The sequence below is a fragment of the Phocoena sinus genome, chromosome X (genome assembly GCF_008692025.1).
Source record: "Phocoena sinus isolate mPhoSin1 chromosome X, mPhoSin1.pri, whole genome shotgun sequence".
Taxonomy (NCBI): domain Eukaryota; kingdom Metazoa; phylum Chordata; class Mammalia; order Artiodactyla; family Phocoenidae; genus Phocoena; species Phocoena sinus.
In genome coordinates, this window is record NC_045784.1 from 130,894,608 (window position 1) to 130,914,102 (window position 19,495).

At 37.3% G+C, this 19,495-nt stretch overlaps 1 protein-coding gene across 2 annotated transcripts in view; it reads right to left on the reverse strand.

The window, feature by feature from the left end:
• The window catches only part of F8 (coagulation factor VIII), a 121,975-nt gene that overhangs the window by 67,437 nt on the left and 35,043 nt on the right, over positions 1–19,495 (reverse strand). For both annotated transcript variants that reach the window (XM_032620284.1, XM_032620283.1), the window contains exons 10-13: positions 12,920–13,013; positions 8,874–9,088; positions 7,157–7,307; positions 174–383 (exon numbers count right to left, since the gene is read on the reverse strand). In XM_032620284.1, coding sequence (XP_032476175.1) covers positions 174–383; positions 7,157–7,307; positions 8,874–9,088; positions 12,920–13,013 — 670 coding nt within the window. The remainder of the gene's footprint in view (positions 1–173; positions 384–7,156; positions 7,308–8,873; positions 9,089–12,919; positions 13,014–19,495) is intronic.

Genomic DNA, 19,495 nt, shown 5'->3' on the forward strand with positions numbered 1-19,495 from the left:
AGACTTTTAACTTAAATACTTGATGTGGTGTTGTCTTTAAAATGCCTTGTGATTACCAAAATCACTTGAACCATTTAGTATCTACCCAAATGTAAGCTGGTGGGCAAAAGAACATGTGAATGGCTAGTGAAGCAAACACCACTGTTAGTAAAAGAATAATATAAATAACTAACCTGGGTTTTCCATTGACATGAAGACAGTTTCTCCTGAGAAGGGGAATAGGGTAAGTGTGTCTTCATAGACCATTTTGTGTTTGAAGGTATATCCAGAGAAAAAGACAGACAGGAAGTCAGTCTGTGCTCCAATACTTAGAATGTACCAGTATGCCACCTCATGCAAACAAACCGACAGCTGCAAGCTATCAAAAACATAGCCATTGATGCCTGTAAAGAGAATGGAGAATAAAAGATTTTAGCAGTACCTGCATGTATTACTTTGGACTGTCATGATCTGATTAGAAATGATTATATGTTATGCCCGTTACCTTATTCCCAAGAAGAGATAACATTATACCTTTCAAAAAAGTAAATTGTTAATACTTGATCAGCTAGGTTCCAATGTCAAAGTGCGGAGAGTCACAGACCATCACAGTACTGATGGATTTAGGTGCTGTATGGTGGTCGGCAGGCTGATGAGCAGCAGGACGTTTGCATGCTCTCAGAGTATCTCCCTATACACTGCTTATTAGCTGCAAGGAGAAAAATAATAGCTACACGGAGGAAAAAACCAGAAAAAAACCTCTTGATCTGGTGATCAAAATTAGTATCTGCTAGTGTTCCAAATTCAAGGAAACAGGCTTCAAAGAAGCAGGACTACTAGATCCATGACTAGACCCTGAAACAGAGAGAGGAAATGCTACAAAATAGAGCACTGATGGATACAACTGGAATATTGACTACCAATCAGGTAAGTTTATTGTATAAATGTGTTAGATAATGTATTCTAGCGCTGTTAAATTTTCTGGATTTCATAACTGCACTTTGGTTATATGAGCAAATGTCTTTATTCATAGGAAATACACAATGAAGTATTAAGAGATAAAGGGGCACAATATCTACAACCTATTCTCAAGTTGAAAATAAGTAATAAAAAAGTATATATAGAAGAAAGAGAGAATGATAAAGCAAAAATAGCAAAATCTTAAAAATGAGTGAATCTGGATAAAGGGTATATATATATACCCATTAAGGGTATATATATATATATACCTATATACCTATATATATACCTATTCTTGCAGCATTTCTGAAAGTTTGAAATTATTTCTAAATAAAAAGTAAGTAAAAGTAACACAGATTTCAATTTATAAACAGAATTGTTTCTGAAAGCCTCTTCCATACATCTATCTGTCCATCCATTCAATAAACATTTGTTTACTCTGCAAGGTGGAGGCCCACAAATCCACTAAGCAATGCTCAGACACTAGCTTAGTGCAACTAATTGAGAATCAAAGTTCCTTGCTCTACAAAGTGTTAAAAGATATTTTAAAGCTATTGTAATTAAAAGCATGGTCTGAATGCAGGTATAGATGATTATGTCAATCAGAATATAGAGTCCAGAAACAGACACAGATATAAATGGAAATTTAATATATGACAAAGGGAGCATCTCAAAACAGTAGCAGAAAGAATGAACTATTTGGTAAACGCTGATGGAAAATATGACTATTCATATGGAACCACAAAAGACCCTGAATAGCCAAAGCAATCCTGAGAAAGAATAACAAAGCTGGAGGCCTCACACTTCCTGATTTCAAACTACACTACCTTTGTAGTGATCAAAATAGTATGGCACTCGCATAAAAATAGACACATAAATTAATGGAAAAGAATCAAGAGCCCAGAAGTAAACTCTCACATATATGGCCAACTGATAAATGACAAGAGAGCCAAGAATACTCAATGGGGAAAGGATAGTCTCTTTAATAAGTGGTGCTGGGAAAACTGAATAGCCACATGCTGAAGAATGAATTTGGACCTTTACATTACATGATACACAAAAATTAACTTGAAATGGATTAAAGACAAGCATAAGACCTGAAATTGTAAAACTCCTAGAAAACATAGGGAAACTTGTCTTTGCAATGATTTTTTAGATGTGACACCTAAAGCACAAGCAACAAAAGTAAAAATTAATAAGTGGGACTACATCAAACTAAAACTCTTCTGCACAGCAAAAGAAACGATCAACAGAATGAAAAGGCAACCACCTATGGAATGGGAGAAAATATTTGCAAAGCATGTATCTGATAAGGGATTAATGTCCAAAATATATAAAGAACTCATACAACTTAATAACAAAACAAACAAACAAGCAAAAACAATTTGATTTTAAAAATGGGCAGGGGAACTGAATAGACATTTTCCCAAAGAAGACATACAAATGGTCAACTGGTACATGAAAAGATGCTCAACATCACTAATCATCAGGGAAATGTGATCCTCAGTGAAATAAGTCAGACAAAGAGAAATACTGTATGATTCCACTTATATGTGGAATCTAAAAAATATGAACTCATAGAAACAGAGAGTAGAATTGTGGTTACGAGGGGCTGGGGTGTGTGTGTGGGAAATGGACAGATGTTGGTCAAAGGATACAAACTTTCAGCTATGTAAGAGGAATAAGTTCTGGGGATCAGCATGGTGATTTTGTTAATAATACTGTATTATATACTTGAAACTTGCTAAGAGAGTAGATATGAAATGTTCTCACCACAAAAAAGAAATGGTAATCATGTGATCTGGTGGAGGTGTTAGCTAACACTATGTGTTATACACCTTAAACTTTTATACAATTTTATATGACAATTTTATATTAATAATGCTGGAAACAAAACAAAACAAACAACAACAGTCTGTGTATAAAGGGTAAAATTTCAAAGGTATTACCCCCGCAATGGGAAAAGACGTGTGCATAACTCCCAAAATAGTAAAGAAAAATCGGAATTTAAAAACAATTGATCAAAAAATAAAGGAGAAAATGCTAAAAATTTAGAAAAAAAGGAAACACAACTTACTATAAATAAATCCCACGTAGATAGGATAAACTCCCCATTTAAGAGGGAGATGGTCTAGGACTTCCCTGGTGGTCCAGTGGTTAAGACTCTGCGCTTCCACTGCAGTGGGCACAGGTTCAATCCCTGTTCAGGGGAACTAAGATCCTGCATGCCAGGCGGCGCAGCCAAAAGAAAGAGGAGAGAGAGAGCGAGAGTGAGAGAGAGAGAGAGAGAGAGAGAGAGAGAGAGAGAGAGAGAGAGAGAGAGAGAGAGATGGTCTAATGGGATCTCGTCCTCAGCACAGATTCTCCCAGCGTCTCCGCACAGATTTGCTCTGGCCATTGGCTCCTCCTGATTGGCAGAGTCATCCTTGGGGGGTTTCTCCTCTATTCATATGGCTTTCCTTCCTGGGGTTGCTTGGCAGAGAGTCCCTGGCTCAAGGCTCAGGGGTTTGGAGCTGGCTCCAGGTTCTCTGATTATTTCCAAGTTTTAGCAATTATGGATAGAGCTGCTGTATACATTCATGGACAGGTTTTTGTGTGAACCTAAGTTTTTATTTCTCTAGGGTAAATACCCAGGAGTGGGATTGCTGGATCATATGGTAGTTCTATGTTTAATTTTTGAGGAACCTCCATACTGTTTTCCATAATGGCTGTGCCAACTTACATAGCCACCAACAATATACAAGGGTTCCCATTCTGCACATCCTTGCCAACACTTGTAATCTTTTGTGATTTTGATAACAGGCATTCTAACAGGTGTGAGGTGATATTTCATTGTGGTTTTGATTTGCATTTGCCAAACTGTCTTCCAGAGTGACTAAACCATTGTACATGCCCACCAGCAATGCATGAGGGCTCCTGTTGCTCTGCACTCTTGCCAGCATATTTAATACTGTCCGTTTTGTTTTATTTTAGCTGTTAAAATAGACATGTAGCAGTATCTCACTATGGTTTTAATATGCATTTCCTTAATGGCCAATGATGTGAGTATTTTTTCATATGCTTGTGTGCCTTCCATATATCTTCTCTGGTAATGTGTCTGTTCAAATCTTTTGCACATTTTTAGGCATCTGTTTGTTTTCTTACTGCTGAGTCTGAGAGTTTACATATGGATATGTGATTTGCAAATATTTTCTACCAATCTGTGGCTTGTCTTTTCATTCTCTTTAACAATATCCTGTGTAGAGCAAAAGTTTTTCATTTGATGAAATCCAATTTATCAAGTTTTTCCTTCTATTAATTTTGATTTTGGTGTCATTTATCAGAACCCTTTGCCTAACTCCAGGTCATGAAAATTTCCTTCTATGTTTTCTTTGAAACTTTTTGTCGTTTTACATTATACATTTATATTTTTAAATATAAATTTATTTATTTATTTATTTATGGCTGTGTTGGGTCTTTGTTGCTGTGCACGGGCTTTCTCTAGTTGTGGCGAGTGGGGGCTACTCTTTGTTGCGGTGCGTGGGCTTCTCATTGCGGTGGCTCCTCTTGTCGCGAAGCACGGGCTCTAGGTGCGTGGGCTTCAGTAGTTGTGGCACACGGGCTCAGTAGCTGTGGCTCACGGGCTCTAGAGCACAGACTCAGTAGTTGTGGTGCACGGGCTTAGTTGCTCCACAGCCTGTGGGATCTTCCCGGACCAGGGCTCGAACCCATGTCCCCTGCATTGGCAGGCGGATTCTTAACCACTGCACCACCAGGGAAGCCCTTACATTATACATTTAGATCTATGATCCATTTTAAGTTAATCTTTAAGTGTGAGATTTAGGTTGAGGTTCATCTTTTTGTATATGGGTGACTAATTGTTCCAACACTATCTGTTGAAAAGACTATTCTTTCTCCATTGAATTGCATTTCCATCTTCATCAAAAATCAATTAGTCATATATGTGTGGGTCTATTTCTGCACTATATATACTATGTCATTCATCTTTGTCAATACAATGCTACCTTGGTTACTGTAGCTTTATAGTAAGTCTTAAAATCAGGTAATATGAGTCCTCCAACTCCATTTTTCTTTTTCAAAATTGTTTTGGCTATTCTAATGCCTTTGGCTTTCCATATAAATTTTACAATACACTTTTCCCTACCAACAAAAAAAATCCTCCTGGGATTTTAATAGGAATTGCATTAAATCTATAGATGAATTTGGGAATAGCTGACATCTTCACTCTATTGAGTCTTCCAATCCATGAATGTTGCATGTCTCTCCACTTATTTAGGTCTTTTAAAATTCCTTTCATCAGTGTTTTCTAATTTTCAGTGTACAGATCCTGCATGTTTTGTTAGATTTAGGCCTAAGTATTTCATTTTTTGAGCTATTATAAATGGTATTATTTTTGTAATTTAAGTTTCCAATAGTTGGCTATTGTTACATAGAGATATGACTGACTTTGGTATGTCAACTTTGTATTCTGCAATCAGACTAAACTCACTTATTAGTTCTAGGAGCTTTTTTGTGGTGATCTTGAGATTTTCTATGTAGATAATCATGTCATATTCAGTTTTATTTATTTACTTCCAATCTGCATGCTTTTAAATCTTTCTAGTTTCCTTCCCCAATTTACCTGCTGCCAACTACTTTTCAGGGTTCTCAGATAGCTGCTCCATGCATTTTGTATGGAACAATCCTTAACTATCATTCAGTAGGATAGACAGGGTGATTCCATCTTAAACAGAACCAGAACTGCAAAACGCATATATTTTTAATTTTAACGGTTTCAATCAGATTGGTTTCAAAAAGACTGTGCTAGTTATCCACTAGCATTGTATGCTAATACCCTTTTACTCACAAGCCCACTAGTAATAATTATATTCTAATTTTGCCAGTCTGACAGGTATTAATTGTTATCGCAATGGTATTCTATTTTGCATTTCTCTGTAGTGAGACTGACATTTTTAATCAAATTTTTGACCATTCTGACTTGTGTATATATACACATACACATATGTGCTCCCACCCAAATTCATATGTTGAAGGTTCTAACCCCTAGTACCTCAGAATGTGACTGCATTCAGAGATAGGGTCTTTAGACAGGTAATTCTTTAAAATGAGGTCATTAGGGTGGGTCCTAATCCTATATGATTTGTGTCCTTATAAGAGGAAATTTGTACACAGACATGTGCACACACAAAGGAAAGACCACCCATAAGCCAAGGAGAGGGACCTCAGAAGAAACCAATCCTGTTGACACCTTGATCTCGGACTTCTGGCCTCTAGACTTATGAGGAAATAAATGTCTACTGTTGAAGCCACCCAGTCTCTGGGACTCTGTTATGGCAAGCCTAGCAGACTAATACAATGTATATGTTTTTGTTTTATTTTTGGTTTTTTTTTTTGCGGTGTGTGGGCCTCTCACTGTTGTGGCCTCTCCCATTGCGGAGCACAGACTCCGGACGCGCAGGCTCAGCGGCCATGGCTCACGGGCCCAGCCACTCCGCGGCATGTGGGATCTTCCCGGACCGGGGCACGAACCCGTGTCCACTGCACGGGCAGGCGGACTCTCAACCACTGTGCCACCAGGGAAGCCCCGTATATGTGTTTATATATTCTTATATAATCATAGAAAAATATGTTTTAACATGGGCTACTGGACACAAAATGATTAGTGGAAAGGTATAATACGGAAGGAGGAGGGAAGATAAGAGGGAAGGGGAAGCCAAATAAATATCAAAAAGATCATGTCGTACACTTTAAATATGTACAATTTTTATTTGTCAATTATACCTCAATAAAGCTGCAAAAAAAAGATGTTGGGTTTTTTTAAATGTACAATGTCGTGATTAATTTGACTGTTAAATTGTTATAGCTGGCAATTTTTTTACATACGTAAAATTGCATTCCCTTTGTATTTCATGTGTAATTTACTGATTGAGCACATTTCATATTAAGGATGGCTTATGTATGTTTGGGTAAATGAAAACTGTGTGTCTGATTTATCCTTTAAAAATAAACTTCACTGAATATTTGATGCCTTCTAAAAGAAAATATATGCATTATATGATCATATTTATGCATTTATATAAAATTGCATATGCTCATATGTAATAATGTTTAAGGAAATATGACTCTTATGTGGCATATAAATTAACTGCACATCAATTTGGTGTCTTCAGTTTCCCTTTATCCATTACCCACTGGACTCAAGTGCTGCTTTACTTACTGTGCATGATGTTGGAGACTTGGAACTCTGGATCCTGGGGCTGCACTCCATCTGCATTGGGGAGGAAGCGCTGAATATTCTCTGTGAGGTACCAGCTTTGATTCTCATCAAATACAGAAAACAGGATGACATTTCTCTTGTCTGACATCATCTATTAATTACATGGAATGAAAGGAAGAAAGAAATGCTACTAGTATTGTCAGGTAGAAATTAGCAGTCTATGATGGAAGTGATGGCATGCATATGATGTATCTACAATCCTCTGGTTCAATGCCATTTCTCCCTAGGGTCACTATTATGGCATGTCCCAGGGCCTGGGAGCAGTGAGTATATGTTTAGAGCAAATGTGTCCTCAGGGCAAGAGGGTAACTGGACCCATTAAACTTAGTTTCTTCTGGACCCAAGGCTATGCTGGCTGATTGTTTTGGTAGAGTCTGTAGCCTCATTCTCTCCATGTTTAGATTAGAGAATTTTCACTCTTTAAAGACCCAAGTGATTATTCAATGTCTTTCTTAAACAATTTAGTCAAATCAAGTAAGGTGAATGCCTTCCCTAAACTTTCATCTAGCAAATGCCCTTCCACAAGCCTACCAATCTGTGAAAAATTAAAAATACAAAATAGAAGTAAAATAACAAAGCTAAGATGAACCATAAAATGTTTACTAACATGAACACTTTTAAGTTTTATGTTTACAAAGTTGAAAGTTTTTTGGGGGGGAGAAGCTGTTTGTATATGAACCGAAGTTTTGAGTTAGTCACTTGCTAATTGAATCCGCTAAGAATTAATGTATAAACTTCACTAATATGTATAAATTTCATCTTGTATAAACTATTACTACAGAAATTAAAATGCTGAGGGGAGGAGATTGGAGAATATAGGTACATTTCAGTCCTCTTCCAAAAACTGATGGAAAACTACAATTAGGAAAAATTAGGAAAGATACTTGGCCAAACTGATGCCTCTCTGGGTTTGTGTGCCACGTGTTTTACCTCCATTAAAGTTCATAAAATGTTTTCAGACTACTAGGAATCCTATATATCATAAATAACCAAATGGACATGTAGTCAAGCCTCAGCAATATGGCAATGAGTTATTTTGCAGCCAAGCAATGAGTTTTTGTGAAGAATCAAGCTTTTTAAATTCAGAGTACTTAACTTAATTTTTTTCTAAAATGGCAGAAGTGGTCCAAATTCTAACCATATTCTGAAATATTTTACATATTGCCTTGAATTTTGCTCAACAAATATTTACTGAACTCCTACTAAAATACCGCACACTACGCTAGATGCTGCACATGTGTTCATTTTGAGGTGTCTTTGAATCTCCCACAGTGAGACGTCCAGGGGAGACGTCTAAGCTATCGTATACATTTGTGGGTCATCTGAAAATAGGTGGTAATTGATCATGTAAAAATGGGCAAGATCACTTACAGAGAGAGGAATTTTAGACTGAGAATGAGTATTATAGAAATAATCTAGGGTCCAGGCTCTCCTATCCATCCAGCAGGCGAATTTATTACACCAAAGTCAAATTCAATAAAAGCAGTGAGAAGCCCAGCTCATTTCTTTTTTTGCTCAATATTGCAGACTACTATATTTTCTGCAGGCTGTAGGTGGATGTACGCTGAGAGAATATAGGAAATACTATCTGCAAGTTCATGGGCATCATCATTCCATTTTAGCTTCAGACCCAGCACTTGGAAAGAGATGAACTCACCTGGTTTCCTCTTTGATCTACAGATTCTTTGTAGCAGATGAGGAGAGGGCCAATGAGTCCTGAAGCTAGATCTCTCTCTAGATTAACGAAGCTTGAGTAATATCGGGTCAGGCACCGAGGGTCTGATTTAGTTGGCCCATCTTCTACAGTCACTGTCCATTTATATTTGAATATCTCTCCTGGCAGAATGGGCATATCTTTCAAATGTTTCACACCTACCCACACCCAAACCCCAAAATAGCTTGATTAGAAGTATAACAAGGCACATATTGGTAATCGTGTCGTTATTACAATGGCTCTACAAATTTATATGTACATATAAAGTTTCTCAATAAGCGAAAACTAAATTTGCACCTCTTATAAGTTTAAGATTCACACAATTTTTTACAATAAAAATAGGTTCAGGAGGGCTTCCCTGGTGGCGCAGTGGTTGAGAGTCCGCCTGCCGATGCAGGGGACACGGGGTTCATGCCCCGGTCCGGGAAGATCCCACATGCCGGTCCGGGAAGATCCCACATGCCGCAGAGCGGCTGGGCCCGTGAGCCATGGCCGCTGAGCCTGCGCGTCCGGAGCCTGTGCTCCGCAACCGGAGAGGCCACAACAGTGAGAGGCCCGCGTACCGCAAAAAAAAAAAAAAAAAAAAAAAAAGGTTCAGGAGATTTCTGCTAGCATGTTCATTTGAGTTGAAATGAGCAGGTCTACCCACTAATAGAAATAATAGATAATAATATTTTTAAACATTTTAAATACATAACTGAAAATGTATAAAGAAGAAAAAAAAAACCCAAGTGCCAAAAAGAAAGACACAACAAAGCCAGAGTGGCCTGAATAGATGCTGAAATACTGCACACTGAAGTTTTAACTCACATGTGGTATCAAGACTTGTGGTATCTGGCCTCTGTGAGGAATGGAAGCAAGAATTAAAACCTGCCCTTGGGCTAAAGGGTCCTCAGGACAAGAACTGTCTGATTTTAGTAATTAAAACTCACTTTTGTGTATGTTTAATACCTAAAGATCCAGTCTATATCCATTCCCTAACCATAGGTCAGGGTTAACGTAATAGGGAGTGAGGGTAGATGGGTATTAGAGGAAAGGGCAAGTAGAGTTTTGCTTAGTAGGTCCTGCTGTGTGAGCGCTCTCTCTCTGACTACACTGTTTGGTCACCAATGCTTTCTGTGTGGCAGGTGCTGAGATGCTGGTCTTTTCTTAGGGTACATGTATGGTTTCCTTGGAGTAACCTTCGGGACCTCAGCACCATATACATGAGAGATGCTTACTTCAGTTATCCTTCCGCAGCCCTCCTCCCTCCCCAGCTCTTCTTATGTCTAGTGATGTATGTAAGAGCCTGTTGTTATTTCTGGCATCCCTCACCCCGTCAGGCTGCCTTCTTAGGCAGGGTATCTTCAAAAGAGAGCAAGCCAGCTACTTGCAACAGTATCTACTTTTTACGGAGAAAACTCATGCATCCTAGCCAGGCCAAACAGCAGAAGGACAGACTGCTCCACTCTTACCCTCTCTTCTTATCTGCTAGTTATAAGCAGTAAAGCCTTCGGAGTTTTCCACATAAAAAGCAAGTTACCGGGAATTGTATTTGCGTATGCCTCCAAATTTCAGGGCACACATTCAATATCTCTCCAGAATTCTGTTACATTGCCCTTCTCCCATAAAGGAACTGCAAATCAATTTAGCATTAGAATTTTCACCAGCAACAATGAGTATCAGAAAACAGTGGATTGAAAACTATTTATAACCAGCCTATCTATACATCATATAATACTGAAGGACTCATAAAGTTTTCCCCCTATATACTAAATGTATTCAGAAGTATATTGAAGGTATACTTCCAGAAAAACAAAAGAAATCAAAAACCAGAAATGTACAAGATAGGAGCAGTAATGGCACTAGCCTACAAGTCCAAATAAAAAAAAATCCAAAGATGGCAGCTTTGTAGCAGGCCTAGAAAGCATATAATCCAAATTAGAATAGTAAGCTGGTGAACTACAAGAACATCTTTAGAAGAAAAAAGGATCAGATACCAATAAACAGCATGATTAAGAAGCTGGAAGACCTAAGGGATATGGTGAAAAGGCATACATTTCTTCTCCTGATAAAAGAAAAGAAAGTCGGGGCTTCCCTGGTGGCGCAGTGGTTAGGAGTCCACCTGCCAATGTGGGAGACACAGGTTCGAGCCCTGGTCCGGGAAGATCCCACATGCCGCGGAGCAGCTAAACCTGTGCGCCGCAGCTGCTGGGCCTGCGCTCTAGAGCCCACGAGCCACAGCTACTGAGCCCACGAGCCACAACTACTGAGCCCACGAGCCACAACTACTGAAGCCTGTGCACTTAGAGCCCATGCTCCGCAACAAGAGAAGACACTGCAATGAGAAGTAGCCCCCGCTCACCACAACTAGAGGGGGCCCGCGTGCAGCAACAAAGACCCAATGCAGCCAAAAATAAAATAGATGTATTTAAAAGAAAAACACTGCAACAAAATATTAAAAAAAAAGAAAAAAAAGTCTTTTTTCAGGATTACAAACACAAAAATTCCAAGATCAGCATGGTCCTAATATAAAGCAAACTAAAATTTACCATGATTTTGAACTACTGGTAGAGAATAAAGAAGGATAATCCATTTGACCTTAACAGTAAAATCATTGGAACTGTAGACAAAAGAATAATCATAGCGTATCACCTAGTCCTGCAGTAAACTCATATACTTATAATAAGAAACATACTAAAATAATATAAATGCTGGTTTTTTGACTTTTAAAGTTTAGAATAAATATATAGAAAAAGCAAGGAGTTATTTGAAATTACAGTGCAAAATGTAAATGTTATCAACTTTAGTTTTATAAAAGTAAAGGTATAGCTGGCAGCAGTGGGGGAATGGAAGAATAGAGGACAAGAAATGGGAAACTGTTGTCAGTACCTTAATGTATACAAAACGTAGGTATTTAGCATGTTTTTTAAAATCCTAATGATAGCCAGTTGAGGAACTAAAAGCACTGATGAAAGTCTAAAACAACTGGAATGGAAGAAGCACAATGCTAAATCCTCATTTAACACAAAATAAACCTATAATGTCTAAAGCTGAAAAACAAAGGAGTAGCATATAAATGATTTTTTAGAGCTATAGCGGTAACTACCAAAAATCTAAAACAGAAATGCTTAAAAATGGATGCCTCTAGGGAGTGGAACTTACAGCCTTTCAATATTTTAAGCATGTATTATTTTGATAAAATAAATATTCATCCCCAAGTAAACTTAAAGCAACAATGAAATACCACTTTTCACCCACCAGATTAGCAGGATTTTAAAAGACTATTATCTTCTAGCTATCAAGAATGTGGGAAATTATATTTTCACACATGACTAGTAGAAGTGCAACTTATTACTTCATTTGGGGACAAAGGCCTGGCTATTAAAAACAAAAATACAAATATTGTGACTCACAGGAAGATCAGTGAACCCCAAGTAGGATAGATATGAAGAAAATCACAGCCAGAGAAAAATGACATACAGGGGAAGAATGACGGAATAGAATTTAGCTATTATAAAGGCAAGAAGATAGTAAAACAATATTTTGAATGTGCTAAAAGGAAAAAGAAACCCTCTCAACCCAGAATTCTTTTTTTTTTTTTTTTTTTTTTTTTTTTGCGATACGCGGGCCTCTCCCTGTTGTGGCCTCTCCCGTTGCGGAGCACAGGCTCTGGATGCTCAGGCTCAGCGGCCATGGCTCACGGGCCCAGCCGCTCCGCTGCATGTGGGATCCTCCCGGACCGGGGCACGAACCCGTGTCCCCTGCATCGGCAGGCGGACTCTCAACCACTGCGCCACCAGGGAAGCCCCTCAACCCAGAATTCTATGTCCAGCAAAATTATCCTTCAAAAGTGAAGGCAAAATAAAGACATATTTTCAAATAAAATAAAACTTAAGAGAATAAGGATGGTGGGGTGATAAATGTGCATGGTTTTAGTTGTTATTGCGGCTGTGCCCTCATCTGTATCTACAGGTAAGGAAGACCTATAAAATTGAGGTAACACTTACCTTTTGGAAATCTCCCTGGGTGCAAAGGACTGACATCAGTGATTCCATGAGGGTAGATGTTATATGGTCGGCTTGCTTTATTCTTAAATATAATCTGAAAGTATAAATGAGATATAAGATTAGGTACAAGACAATTAGGATCAACAAGAAAAGTGTGGCCTACCTCCAGAAAACAAAAGCTGCCTTGTATCTATAGTATGGGGCTTTGAGCCTAGATAAAGCTCAAAATGTTTGTTCTTTTCATAAAATTGCTCAGACAGTTACTTAGGTTTCTCACTAAAGGTTCCTTTCCATTTATTTAAAATTATTTTAATCACTTCAGGAAGAATTCCTTGCACCTTCTGACATTAGTAACTGAAATTTGGATGTCTGCTGAGGGCACTGCTTCCCCTCAGCCTTGCCCACCATTTGGGCCCTGAATTCCCCAACAGTGGAAGGGAAAACTGGTTCAAGTGATAAAATCTTCACTGGATGCGCAGGCATGACCAGGAGGACTGCTGATTACAGCATTAAGCAAGGGTGGCAGTTGGAATTGTCTGATTGCATGAGCTTTAAAAGAGAGGTAGGATAGAAGAGTGATAACATGGAAGCAGCATTAAGAACTCTGAACATATCAACTGGGCTCTATGTCTGAGGTTCTATGATATGAAGATAAAAAACCAACTTCTGGGCTTCCCTGGTGGTGCAGTGGATATTTATTTTATACTTTATTTTATTGCTCATATTCTTCCACCTTGGCTGTTAGAAGCTCCTATATTTCTTTAACATTGTCCCATCCTTTTATTTTTTGAGCACTTTCTTACTTTCTGGAACCACAAGATTCTCCAGGCTCATCTTATATTTTCCCTGGCCCAGCCCTAGAATCATCGATTCTCCAAATGGCCTTGGTTCCTTTCATCAGAGAATGGTATTAGAAACCAAGATCTGGGTGTGCTCATTGCTACTGGGATGTCATTGCTTCTAGATCCTCTCAGTGGACAGCGCTAGGAAATATACTAACCTAAACATACACACACATATGTAATTATTTCTGTATGCATCCATCTGTATCTATATTTGGCAAACATGAACTCATAGTAATGTCTCCAACTGTAATCCAGTATCACATGATTTATTCTAGCCTTTCCTTTTTGTTTATTTATAATTACCCTCTTCAACAATGACAAACATAGCTCCCACTGTCATTCATTTACTTAATCTTCAAATAATAACAGTTTTGTTTATTCATTTCCAATCTTAAAACTTTTTTTCTCCTAAGAATACTGGCTAGGATTTCTAGTAAAATATTAAATAGAGGTTGTGATACTTGTTAACTGTTTCTTGTCCTGATCTGATCTTAAACAGAAGGATTTCTCAGTTTCACCACCAAGTATGATTGGTGCCTACAGATTTTCTTCAGATCTTTATCAGGATAAGGATGTCCCTTGTGATCTCAATTTCCTATGACTTTTTATTATGGATGGATGTTGAATTTTGATAAATATTTGTATGAAACTATTGAGATTTTCAAATTATATTTTACCCTTTTATGTGTTAATATGGTGGATTACCATATTTGATTTTCTAATGTTAAATTCATCTAGTACTCCTCCGATAAATCAACCAGGTCATAATGTATTATCTTTTTAATATATTGCTCCATTGGGTTTATTAATTTTTGTTTAGGATTTTTTGAATCCATGTTTATAATGCAATTGGTCTGTAATTTTAATTTTCCTTTCTCATACTGTCCTGCTCAGGTTTACAACTAAGGTTATGCTAGCCTAATAAAGAACTGGTGGGTCTTTACTTTTTTCTTATACTCTACATTTAAAATTTTAATATAAAATTATATATTCCTTGAATATTGGTATAAATTGCCAATAAAATGGTAATTCTTGCTAGGTTGATAGCGATTTTCTTTCAACACATTAGAGACATAATTTCATTGTCTTCTGGCTTCCTTTGTTGCTTTTGAGAAGTAAGCTGTCAATTTACGTGGCAGTTTTCAAACGTGGTTCCCAAATTCTTTGACACTCCTCCCAACAAGAGGTAGGCCAAAGTTTCCCTCTCCTTGATTCTGGGTGGGCTTTGACTGCTTTTACTCAGATTATGCCATGAAATGCTGTGTGATTGCTGATGCTGGGTCATTAAAGGTGAGGCACTTTCTGACTGGTTTAGTGGAACACACACAGTTGGAGTCCTGAACTGCTAATACGCTTTCTGCTTTATAAATTGGCCTTTTTAAGATATTTCACATAAATTAAATCATGTAATACGTCTTTTTTGCTTGACTTCTTTAACTTATCATAATGTTTTGAGTTTTATCCATGTTGTATCACGTATGAGTAGTTCATTTCTTTTAATTGCTGACTAGTGTTCCAATTATATGGGTACACTACATTTTGTTTATTCATTCACCAATTGGTGAACATTTGAATGGCTTCCAATTTGGGGCTATTATGAATAGTGTTGCTATGAACATTCACATACAAGTCTGTGTGGACCTATGTTTTCCCTTCTCTTGAGTATATGCCTAGAATAAATTGCTGGATCACACGGTAATTCCATTTTTAACATTCTGAGGAATGGATAAACTGTTTTCCAAAGTGGCTGCAAATTTTTACATTCCCATCAGTAGTTTATGAAACTTCCAATTTCTCCGCATCCTCACCAATGCTTGTTATTATCTGCCTTGTTGATTATAGCTATTTTAGTGGGTGTGAAATGGTATCTCATTGCAATTTTGATTTGCATTTCCCCAATAGCTAATAATGTTCAGCATCTTTTCATGTGCTTATTGGTCACTCCTTTATATATCATCCCTGGAGAAGTGTCTATAGAAATCCTTTGCTTATTTTTCGGTTGGATTATTTGCCTTTTAAACTTATTTTTAAAACATTTATTTATTTATTTGTTTGTTTTGGCTGTGCCAGGTCTTAGTTGCGGCACGTGGGATATTCATTGTGGCATGCGGGATCTTTAGTTGTGGCATGCGGACTACATGTTGTGGCATGCATGCGGGATCTACTTCCCCGACCAGAGCTCGAACCCAGGCCCCCTGTATTGGGAGCACAGAGTCTTACGCACTGGACCACCAGGGAAGTCCCTATTTGCCTTTTTATTATTGAGTTTTTTTTATTATTGAGTAAGAGTCCTTTATAAATTCTGGATACTATTCCCGCATCAGATATATGATTTGCAATTTATTTTCTCCCATTCCATGGGTTGTCTTTTCACTTTCTGGTTGGTATCCTTTGAGGCACAAAAGTTTTTAATTGTGATGAAGTCCAATCTATTTTATCTTTTGTTGCTTGTTGCTTTTGATGTCATATCTAAGAAACCATTGTATAATCCAAGGTCACAAAGATTTACTCCTGTATATTCTTCTAAGGGTTTTAGTTTTAGCTCTAACATTTATATCTTTGATCCACCGTCAATTTGTGTATGGTATAAGGAAGGGGTCAAACTTCTTTCTTTTTCATGTGGGTATCCAGTTGTCCCAGTACTATTTGTTAAAAATACTATTCTTTCCCCATTGATTGGTCTTAGGACATTTGTGAAAAGTCAAGTGTTCACCTCCTACACTGCTGGTGGGAATATAAATTGTTGCAGTCACTGTGGAAAACAGTATGGAGGTTCCTTTGAAAAAACTAAAAATAGAGCTACCATATGATCCAGCAATCCCACTCCTAGGCATATATCCAGAAAAGATGAAAACTCCAATTCTAAAAGATACATGTACCCCTATGTTCATAGCAGCACTATTTACAATAGCCAAGACATGGAAGCAACCTAAATGTCCATCTACAGATGAATGGATAAAGAAGACATTGTATATACATGCAAAGGAATACTACTCAGCCATAAAAAAGAACAAAATAATTCCATTTGCAGCAACATGAACCTAGAACTTATCATAATAAGTAAAGTCAGTCAAAGAGAGACTAATTTCATATGATATCACTTACATGTGGAATCTAAAAAAATGATACAAATGAGCTTATTTACAAAACAGAAACAGACACACAGACATAGAAAACGAACCTATAGTTACCAAAGGGAAAACGGGGGGGTGTCAAATTAGGAGTATGGGATTAACAGATACAAACTACTATACATAAAATAGATAAGCAACAAGGATATACTGTATAGCACAGGGAATTATACCGAATATTTATAATAACCTATAATGGAGTATAATCTGCAAAAATACAGAATCACCATGCTGTACACTTGAAACTAACACAGTACTGTAAATCAACTATACTTCAATTGAAAAAATAAGTCAAAAAAAAAAATAAATAAGTCAAGTGTTCATAGATATGTAGGTTTATTTCTGGACTCTCAATTGTTTTCCATTGATCTATATATCTATCCTTATGCCAGTACCACACTGTCATGATTACTATAGTTTGTGGTAATTTTTGAAATTGATGTGTGAGTCCTCAAACTTTGTTTGTTTTCCCCTAAGATTCATTTGTTTATTAAGGGTCCTATGCAATTCCATCTGTATTTTAGGATCAGCTTGTCAATTTCTGCAAAAAAGGCAGTTGGGATTTTGATAGGGATTCAATTTGTATCTATAGACAAATTTGGAAGAGTCTTAACAGTAAGTGACTCTTCCAATCCATAAATATATGTTTTTCCATTTATTTAGATATTTAAAAAATTATCTCAGTAACAATTAGTTGTTTTCACTGTACAAGTGTTGCACCTTTTTTGTTATATTTTTCCCATTATTTCATTCTTTTTTTATGTTATCATGAATGAAACTGTTTTCTTAATTTCATTTGCAGATTTTTCATTGAAGTGTATAGAAATACAACTTATTTTTTAGTATTGATCTTGAATCTTGCAAACTTGCTGTACTTGTTTATTAGTTCTAATAGCTTTTTAGTAGATGCCTTAGGATTTTCTGCAGAAAAGATCATATCATCAGCAAATAAAGACAGTATTATTTCTTTCTTTCCAATCCAAATGCCTCTAATTCCTTTTTTTTTTTTTTGCCTTATTGCATTGGCTTCCAGTTCAGTATTAAATAAAAGTAACAAGAGTGGACATCCTTTTTTTCTACTGTATGATCTCACTTATATGTTGAATCTAAAATACAAAACAAACAAAACATACTCAACAGAAACAGAAAACAAGCCAATGGTTGTCAGAGGGGAGGGTGGTGGAAGGGCAAAATAGGTGAAGGGGGTTAAGAGGTACAAACCTCCACTTAAATAAGAAATATGCCATGGAGATGTCATATACAGCCTAAGTAATAATATTGCAATAAATCTGTATGGAGACAGATGGTTACTAGACTTACTGTGGTGAACATTTCATAATGTATGCAAATATCAAATAACTATGTAGCACAGCTAAAACGAACATAATATTGTATATCAACTATATTGCAATACAAAAATAAAATAGAAGCCTTTTCTTCTAACTCCAGTATCAGTCTAGAGTCTTGCAGCAGTGGAGGAAGGTTGCTCTTGCTGGAGTTTGCTACTTACCAATTTTCTGGTAATTTGATGTTTGTGGTACCTTCCATTTCCTAGTATTGTACGAATCATGTGTAACTTTATTTGTACTCCTTGTACACCTCATGGTTTTTTTTTTTAAGATGTATGGACAGATTTCGGTCCAGGTAGATGATATTCTATGGACCTTGGCATAACTTATCTGTTATTTCTTATTTTTCTTAAGTTATTAATTAATTTATTTTGGGCTGCGTTGGGTCTTCATTGCTGTGCCTGGGCTTTCTCTAGTTGCGGTGAGTGGGGGCTACTCTTCGTTGCGGTGCATGGGCTTCTCATTGTGGTGGCTTCTCTTGTTGCAGAGCACGGGCTCTAGGCACACGGGCTTCAGTAGTTGCCGCGTGTAGGCTCAGTAGTTGTGGCGCACGGGCTTAGTTGCTCCGTGGCATGTGGGATCTTCCTGGCCCAGGGCTCGAAGCCGTGTCCCCTGCATTGGCAGGCGGATTCTTAACCACTGCACCACCAGGGAAGTCCACACTCCTATATTTTCTTATCAAAGGTTCCTCATCTGTTCAGTTGTGTTCAAAACCAGCTGAGTATGTAGGGCCTTTCACAACATCTTTAACCGCATCCATTGAGCTTATCACTCACCACGCCCTTCTATAGCAGCATTATTTTCTTGCCAAACCAGACTACATATCACATTCACTCTTCTTGAAATATGTTCTCTCCACAAGTCCTGTTCTCTTTTTTCCTTACTAAATTGTAAACTTCTTATGAAAAAAGACATTGTCCAGTTCGTTTTTGCATCCTCCATACTTGGCATTGATTGAGTTGATTTTCAAACACTCTTCAATTTTATTCTGAATTTGACCCTTGTAGGTGGGCATTCCCACCTAGTATAAGCCATACCTTTATATTTAGGTTTTTATACGCAGAAGGAAAATGCTTTTCTTTCATCTGCTTTCCTTCCAAAATATGCCTAGTGTTTCTAAATCTCTTTTAAAATTTTAAACAGAAACCTCAAAAAACTTCTAATGACTAGGAACCCAAATCATCCTTTTTAACTCGTTTGTAGGACAGTCTGCACTTGGGGTCAACAGTGAAGTTAGGAGGCACCCTCTGC